This window comes from Hesperophylax consimilis, chromosome 1, assembly GCF_061612785.1.
Source record: "Hesperophylax consimilis isolate HC1 chromosome 1, BYU_Hcon_1.0, whole genome shotgun sequence".
Taxonomy (NCBI): Eukaryota; Metazoa; Arthropoda; class Insecta; order Trichoptera; family Limnephilidae; genus Hesperophylax; species Hesperophylax consimilis.
Window position 1 is genome coordinate 8,447,922 of NC_142836.1, and position 9,385 is coordinate 8,457,306.

Here is a 9,385-nt window from a genome sequence, read left to right on the forward strand (position 1 = left end):
ACACAAGCTTTTGAAAAATTTTAATATATAAAAATTCAGCATTTATATGTTTGTGCTCGCAAAACTCGAAAAGTAGTCGACATTTTGAGCATTTGAATCAAACATTAATATTAAAAAATAACTATTTGTGTATTAAATATGTATATAATCTCCTGAAAAGACAATTCGACAATTCAATTGCTTTATATATGCGAATGATTCAAGGAAAGAGAAAAAATGATTAAGTGTATAAGTAACGTTCTTTCACTTTTAATCAAAGAGAAAATAAGTCCATCGCTAAATAATAATTATTTTAACGAATTGCATATTATTTTAAAAAGCAACGGGAAATTTTGGTTGATCGTATTCAGATAAGTTTAATCTATCTTGGCGCAAGCAGAATCTTAAATCATTCGCAATTATTATTTTCGATTGGCAAAATCAACTCGAATAAAACATGAAACAACAATCATTATTTTAATTTGATTAGATGCGTATTAATAACGTTATTGCTATAATGAACTATACAATATTATATTGGTAATGTATAGTTGTGTAGTGATTATTTACCGCTCAGTAAAGTTTTTTTTTAATGAGAAATCGTCGTGTTTATTTGGTTTTTCTTATCTGCATGAAGAAAGTTTGAAAAACAATTGTCATTGACTTTTTTTGGACAAATCGTATAATTCCTCAGTGGAAATAAAATAAATATATTAAAATTAAATAGGTAGGTATTAAAGTAAGTACCTATCTACTTACAATCATTTTGATTTCAGACGAAATTTTCGTTGATTTATTAAATAAGGGAAATAGAAACATACGTTTTTGGACGCGAGGTCTACTACTTGTAATATTATCTAAATAACTAACCATCACACCGTTTCCGCGTAGGGGTAGGCAGAGAGGATGGACCGCTAAACAACTCTGCCTTGGCACACACTCCTTGCCTCATTCACATTCATACATCATCTTATACATACTCTTCTATTATTCTGAATCTTGACATGGCCCGACTCAAGTATCTGATTCACTTGGTCGTGCCATGTCTTCCTCGGGCGTCCCCGACTTCTGCTACCATTCACATTTGCATCGTATATTCTCCTTACACTCCTTTCTTCGCTCATTCGCTCTACATGCCCAAACCATCTAAGCGTCCCTTTCTTGATCTTACTCATTAAACTTACATCAGCCTTGCACTCTTTGCGGATCTCCACATTTCTCACAAGATCATAAATGGTTTTACTACACATACGCCTCAAGGATCACATTTCTAAAGCATTCAGTCTACTTTCATCCTTTATCTGCCAGTTCCATGCCTCACTTCCGTACATAAGGGTAGGTACCAGCACTCCATTGTGGACTGCTAGCTTCGCTTTTTTGGACAATTTTTTGTTAGCGCCAACTGCGTTCCGTCCTCCATTAATGGAGTTACCTGCATTTACCTTTCTTTCATTATCTCTGTCAGCCTTCCCATCTCTCGTAAACATACTTCCTAAATACACAAACTCATCCACTTTGTAATATGTACACGGAGAAAAACGAGTATGGCTGATTTGTAGGTTTTTCAGGATAAAATACCAATGAGTCCGCCAAAATAACACCAAGTCTTATCACCACGTCTAATAATATCTTCATTGCAAACGTGTCTGCGGGCAGAACTTGTGAAGTCCACTTATGCTTAGTTACTCAAACCAAACCCCTTTAATGGTCGGACACACCGTGAAGTTACTGTAAATAATAATTATAGTTGAACAAGATTGACATTAGGTAGACTTAGGTAGACCTACATTGACGGAAGGAGGCGTCGCCTGTCACCTACCATTTTCTATGTGGTGTCTATGTCTATCATTACCTACCTACAAGTTATGAATAGAAAACCGTTGCTTTTCATCAGGTGACTTTAGAGTGATTTCTTTTGGAAGTTATAGTTTTGCCAATATCTGCAATGAAAATTTTAATGTCGGGTTCCAACCCAGGCGTCGTCAGTTCAATTCGTCTGCTAGTTAAGCCCCCAACATTGCGCAAGCAACATTTTCCGCTTATAAGATTTTTCATAATTGTCGGAAATCTTTCTAAAAAAATAAAACAAAAAAATAGGTAGGTGCATGTAAATTGTTCAGAAATTAAAAATCTTGAGAAATCTTCATAAATCTCAATATGCCTGAACTTGTCAAAGTTTTCAGCTCAAGTAATTATTATTTTCGGTAATAGTTTTGTGTTTTATCTACTCAGTATCAATGTTCATAGCACCAATATGGTCTAATGGTCTGACAGTCAGGGCCTGCCCTATTCTAGCGCAATCGGAGCAGTCTGCTCCAGGCGCCGACTTGCCAAGGCGCCGAGGCGCGAACCAATGCGCTGTTAATACCTAACACCTAATACAGCGCTCTTGAGGTTTTTACCGGGTTTTTACCGGCCCGTCTACTAAGCCCACTGCCTCACGGTCTGGTAAGGAATCGAAATAAACCGAGTGCTGCAAGACCCTGCGCAGAAAAGTAAAGTTTGCTACTTTGAAGCGTAGCCACTGTAGGACTTTAATACCCATGTGTTACGATTTACGCCAATTCTTTATCCTTTCATTACCTACCGACCGATGGGATGACGGGCTAACTCTCGCAAGAGCTGCCTAGTACTTATCATACATGCCAGCAATTTATCCTGCAACAAACTAAATTATTGAAGGCGTTTGTAGTAGTGATCAGATATCAATTACCTGAGCTCAATCGACTACAACTCGGTCAAACTGTATTCACATTCACCAACTAACCAAATGAACGTAGGGACACGATGATCCACATTCATCTCGCGTGAGTAACGTTTTATATGGCGTATATTATTTAAAAAAATGTTAGGATATTCCGTTTATCGTGTGCGTTAAGAATACACCATAGCTTTAATGCAGGTTTCAAGTGCAATTTATCCTACGTAATCATGCACGTGATCGCAAAAAGGAGGCGTAAATGGTTCTCTGATATATTGGTACCTAAACTGTTTCTCTATCAATAATAATATAATATTATGTTCCTACCTAGTTTCTATCTGTCTAATACAGATAAGCATCGGTACATACCTACCTACAGGTATTACCTGCACCTGTACGTGCACATCTACCTTGTACAATGTATGATTTTAATAAATATTGAAGTTATTTATTGTTATCAAGTATAATTTGTAGAACACCATCGACATTTTAAGTTTTTCTTGGTTGTACATTTATATACATTTACCAAATTATTTAATTGATATCATTCATAAAATATTAATATGGAAACATATGAACTGCTTACTGCGATCTAAAGCCAATGAATCCACCTAGATTTCGCCATCTTTCCCATATTTTTAGGTTCTCTATTAGGCAAGCGATCACTTAGGACGTTTTTTCAAACTTCCCATAAGTATGCCAAAAATCGCTCGAGTTCAAAAAAAAGTTTGTCGAGTTTTCAAAAAAAAAGTTCAAGTTCTGCTGTGTTTGTTTCACCTTCTAAAGGTATTATCTGAGGCCAATTACAGACAATATATTTATATTACAGGTACTTATAAAGAAAAACAAACTGATTTTATTTTTATTACCTACGTCCCAATTGATTTCCTAGTAAATTATCGGAATTAATTAATGGGTATTAATTATAATTAATACCCATTAATTAATTGGGCCACTTTAAATGGTAATATTTTTTTAAATTTAACTAAACGTTTTTAAAGTAAGGTATTTACCTTCCTACAATTATTGTTGAAAGCTACTAAGAAAATTGCCAACAACTAGGCGCCTCTCGGGGTGTATATAAAGGGGGGGGTCAGGGGTTACAACCCCTCCCCCCATTGGCTTCAGTATTCTGTTGAAAAAAATACAATAGGAGTCGTAGATTACATTCCTGGAAAATACAAATTCCTATCTCATTTAGCAATAATAAATTGCGGTGAGTAGATGTCCCAAAACCTAAGAAATGTTACCCTACCTCGCCCTTCCTCCAGGGAGAAACCCCCCGCCTCCGCGCAGAAATTTTACCCTACCTCGCCCCTCCTCCATGGAGAAACCCCCCGCCACCACGCAGTTTTTGTCATAATTACAATACAAAGCCCGAAATTATGGACATTAAAAAAAATCAAAGCAAAAGTAAATATTACAAGTTACTTGAGTACTCTACAAGCCATCTTTGTGTGAAAAAGAAACTTTGTAGAAAGTAAATTTTATCCATTTTACTTTAGGTAATACCGTGTCCTACCTACTTAGAATCCTACTGCTATGGTGAATGCATTAATGAACTGTATTAAACATATAAACCCCCCTTACCGCACCAAGCAGATCCCAGATCGCGACCCCACGGGCAATGTCATCCCGGCCTGGAAGCGCCAGATGCTGGCCAAGAAGGCGGCCGAGCGCGCGCGCAAGGACCTGGAGGAGAGGCTGGCCCGTGAGGCCGAGCAGCGCCGCCTGCAAGCCATCCCCGCCTGGAAGAGGCAGCTGCTCGCCAAGAAGGAGGAAGCGGATAACAAGATCAAGTGAGTCAGCTAATACACTAGTATTTATCATCCGAGTGACATATTCATCAGTTGTCATTTTTGCTGGAATAAGACCTGCAGGCCATCTCTACATGGAAGATGCAGTTGCTCACCACGAAGGAGGAAGCGGACAACCATGCATCAATAAAGTGAGTGAACATTTGTTGTAATTTCTTCCGGAATAAGACAATCTAGACCAATCAGCATTTCCTGCAGGCAATCAAGGAGAAGGAGGCGGGCAAGATCAAGTGAGTCAACATTAGTTGTTATTATTTGGGCTACATATCTGTTGTCATTTCTCCTGGAATAAGACAAGCTGGGCCAATTGACGCTTTCCAAAGACAACCCCAACCTGGAAGAGACAGTTACTCATCAAGAGGGAGGAGCCGGACTCAAAATATCAAGTGAGTAAATGTTGGTTCTTGTGTGATCCAATCATTTCCCCTTTCATTTGTGAATGAAAAGTGGAGGTCATCGACGCTTCTTGCAGGCAATCCTGGCATGGAGAAGGCCACCAAGTAAAAAGGAGAGGACAGGTTCATGTGAGTCAGCTTATTTTCTATTTTTCATTTACCCACGCCACATATCTGATGTGATTGTTCATGTAATAATAAAAAGGAGGCCCGCAAGCCATCTAGACCTAGAAGATGTAGTTAGTCATCAAACGGGAGGAATTTGATAACCAAGCAGAACAGGGAGGACAGCAAGATCAAGTGAGTTGGATAATTTATTATTTACGACCCATAACTGTTGTCTTTACCCCTTGAATGAGAAGTGGAAGTCCATCAGCGCTTTCTGCAGACAATCCTCACCTAGAAGTGACAATCTTTCGACATGTAAAAGTAGATGGATAAAATAATAATCGAATGTGTCAATATTAGTTATCATCATATGGGTCACAAATCCATAGTAATTTTTATAGCCCCTTGAAGAAAGAATAGGAGCAAAAAGAAATGTACTTAAAATTTGTATTGTACTTGTGTCCTATGAAATAACATCTAATATGTTTATATATATTGAGAAATTATCTCAAATAAAAATTCTGCAGTGTTCAAACTTCTGATCTGATTTGACTATTTGCCAGTCTCGCTTCATAATCCTTGAATAACTCCATCTTATGTTGTGACATCTTTTCTAGGAGTTAGCAGTGCCAGTCAGGTAAACTAAAGCAAGTGAATATCGGTTGTTATTTCGAGTGAGTCAGTATTCTTTGTGCTGCACATCTGGAGGTGTATTCAGATCTTTGGATAGCTTTGCACACAGGAAATCAATTTAGCTTACTAATCTGCTTTTACCATTGCTGCAATTGCGATTACATCTGTTATCTGGTCATGGTTTCTCTTCATTCAAATGAACACATATAAAAAACAGGACACAAAAAGGGAACCGCTACGGGAGCACTTATAACAACCAATGGCCTTACAAAATAAATACTGATGATAATGAATGGGTATGACAGTTTAAAATTGTTGTTTGCAGATAAAAACCAAAATGCTGGTTTCCTGAAATACTCAAATATATAACCTATTCATTTTAATGTTAATATGTTTACAGATCCACAATTTATACACCTCGAGTAGTGGATGAACCGCGTAACGGATTCCACGACACCGATAATTGTTGGAGGAATCATTCCCCCTACTCTCCTCATCAGCGAGCCGTTTCCATTGACAATATCAACCTGGCTGTGGACGTGGAAGATAGAAACGAACATTACTTTGGCGACAAGGAAAATCAAGATTACCACAATGGACATGCTAAAAATAATGGAGATGCCAAAACTAATGGAGACTTTAAGGTGAACGGAGACTTCAAAGTCAACGGGGATTCCAAGAGTAACGGAGAAGCAAAAACAAATGGCGTCGGAATGAACGGAGGAATGAATGGCGGAATGAATGGAAAATCTAATGGTAAGAAAAATGATGATTCCGATGATGATATTCAAATCATACCATGGAGAGCACAGTTACGAAAGACAAACAGCAAATTAAACCTGTTAGATTAGTTCTATAGTTTCCTAGATATTCCTTTTAACGATGTATTAATCGCCAAATATGTATAGAACGCGGAGCGAAGTTTTTAAAATTAGATATGAAAATATATAAAGTAAACCCTATTTTGTGATACCTGCCTAAAAACATAGAACTTTGTTTATTTAGAAATGCGTAGTAAAAACTCTGATACATATGATAAAGAAGTTGAGTAAAACTTAATTTGAGAACAAAACGAGAATATTTAAATACATAATAGATTCTGTTGGACATGTAAATACAGTAATTGAGCAGTGTAGAGTGTAGCACATAGTTAGTTTGATTGAAACCATGAGCATTTGATAATATAATGCATTTTGATTATAATACCGACGTAGAATATCTGCCAAGAAACATTTTATATCTTTTTTATTTAATAAGTAGTGGTAGAATTTTACACTAAACACAATATGGTTTATATTTTATTTCATACTATGAAACAATGTTTTGTAAATAAAAAATTTTATATTGCTATTATATCTATGTATTTTAAAAGCAAATTGCGATATTCCAAATACATTATGTACCAACCCATTGCAGAGAGGTATGGAATGATTTTAGATTTTCATTGTAATTAAGTATTTCTAATCTAAAAGATTTTTAGTTATTACAAGCTTAATGCGTTAGAAGCTCGGGAAGTAACCACTTTTTGCTCAAGTTTGAGCAATTAGTGGGACTTGAAATGGTGTTCAAATTATCAAGTGACTATCCCGAAATATTAAAAAATCCGAAATGCTTTCAAAATATTAGAGGTATTTTAAAAAGAAATGTTTCGGTTGGACCAGGGCTGGCCCTGTGCCCGCCGCTCCGTGCGCTGACTTGCTAAGGCGCTTAGTGACACCTAATGCAGCGTCCGTCGCCTTTTGACTGAGGGCAAGCCCTGGGATGGACATTAGGATGGCAAGAGTGGAAAATGATATAATTTTTTTATTAAACTAGAGGTGCTTTTAAATTTTTTTTCCTACCTATTTAATAAAATTATGATTTTTTAAATTATGCTAATTATTCACACTATGTAAATAAGTTCTTTTTCTTTTGAACATAAAAAAAAATAAGATGGAATTTTTATATTTTAATGTCGAATTTTGTTTTATGATAGTGGAATAAAAATCCAAAATCATTGAATAAGAGTATTGAATAAAAATATAAAAGTTACATACATAATTTATATTTAATTTTATTATTTTTTCTGTGTACCTCTTTGCGAAATAATATCTTTTTTACTGTCTAGGTTAATCCTTGTATAATCTTTTTGCATACATCCAATACTAATACCTATCTACCTACATTTAATTTAATGCTTTAAATTTGAATACTTAAAAATAATTTAGTTTTAATCCAAAGGAATAATGAAAATGTGGACATAAACATTTCCTTTTCTGTAAGGAATTACCTACTATAAAAGTCGTTAAATATAAGAATATTAACCAATGTTTGATGCAATACTAGATGTAAGTTTAACATTATGATAAAGTTTATAGTTAGCTTTACTGAGCAATGATGACGAATGACCGATATTACATAATATATAACTTTTCCCATTATTATACTCAAATATTCACAATTAGTTAATCGTACTGAATGTTTGCACAAGGGAAGAAGCTAAATTTGTGACATGTTCATGAGGAATATCATCAGACTTTGAAAAAAATGATTGTAAATATTTGTGATTTTTGTTGAAATATTTTGTACATTTTTTAATAGAGCTGTTGTAAAAAATAACAGTTTCACTAAAAAATTAAACATCAACCTGTAGTTGTCAGGCATATCGGAATACAGTTGAATAAGCAACGACAATGCATATAAATATTTTCATCAATTTAAGGGAATATAGTTCATCAAGTCCAGGGTTTAGAGTAACATTATTTTTTAATATTCAAAACTGATGAAGTCTGAAGAGCGTAGTAATGATTGTGGCAATGCTTTGCTAAGTAATCATCATATTTTTGCTAGTGAATGAATGTCATAATATTATTATGAATAATATATTTTTGATGGATGTACCATTATATTATTATGTATAGCATTTATGCAATGTTTGATAAAATAAATATGAAGTTTTATAAGACCTGTTGCATAGTACATATTTATTAACATTTATTTATTTTAACCAACAATCCTATATTATCCTGAATTTCCATTTGACACACAGACATAGGAATTAATAGACGAGAAGATAATGGCGAGGGGTAAAATCAACTGTTGAAGAACGAAGGGAGTGAAGCTGACTGTGATTCGTCAATAAATCAATCTGACAGTAAATAGGCATCTCGCATTATAATATCACCATTTACTTCTTAAAAGTAAAATCTGCTTTTGAATGAATAGACATTTTTACATGGGAGTGCAAATTACTCGCCGCGTTATGAACAAATTTGCGAAGTCCAAATTCGGCAAAAAAATTCGGTTCAATTTTCAGAGTCGAATATTTCGTTTAAGTATTTAGTTAAGACACTTTTATAAGTGTTCATAATTTACTTCCCAGCAACCAACCAGCTTTGTGTTTAGCGTCCAGACGTTTCTCGATGTGATAGTAACAACTGATTCATATTATACGATGTGAATATGCTTAAAATAAAGTAAAATAATGCTTATATATGGAATGTAATACGACAATTGGGTTTATTCTCTTTTTCACATCTATTTTTACAAGTTTTCATAGTACAAGTCAACATTTTGCCGTGTTATTTCGTAAAATGAACCGATGATGCCTCGACCATAGTTCGCACAAGAATGATGACGTCACGTTTTCAAATTTCACTTGAGGCCATACGCGAGCACAGCCGGCTCCAATGGAACCGGTATGGGGAGTGGGGATAATACGCTTTTAATCACTTAGGGCAGGTCTACTAATATTCATATGTCTATGATTTGAC

General features: G+C 35.2%; 1 protein-coding gene across 4 annotated transcripts in view; it reads left to right on the top strand.

Moving 5' to 3' along the window:
* The window catches only part of f (espin protein forked), a 234,985-nt gene extending 226,477 nt beyond the window's left edge, over positions 1–8,508 (top strand). For 3 of the 4 annotated variants that reach the window (XM_089643898.1, XM_089644005.1, XM_089644062.1), the window contains exons 11-12: positions 4,280–4,479; positions 6,034–8,508. In XM_089643898.1, coding sequence (XP_089500024.1) covers positions 4,280–4,479; positions 6,034–6,484 — 651 coding nt within the window. In that variant the 3' untranslated portion in view covers positions 6,485–8,508. The remainder of the gene's footprint in view (positions 1–4,279; positions 4,480–6,033) is intronic. The other variant, XM_089643953.1, reaches the window with a different exon arrangement.
* The last annotated feature ends 877 nt before the right edge of the window (positions 8,509–9,385 follow it).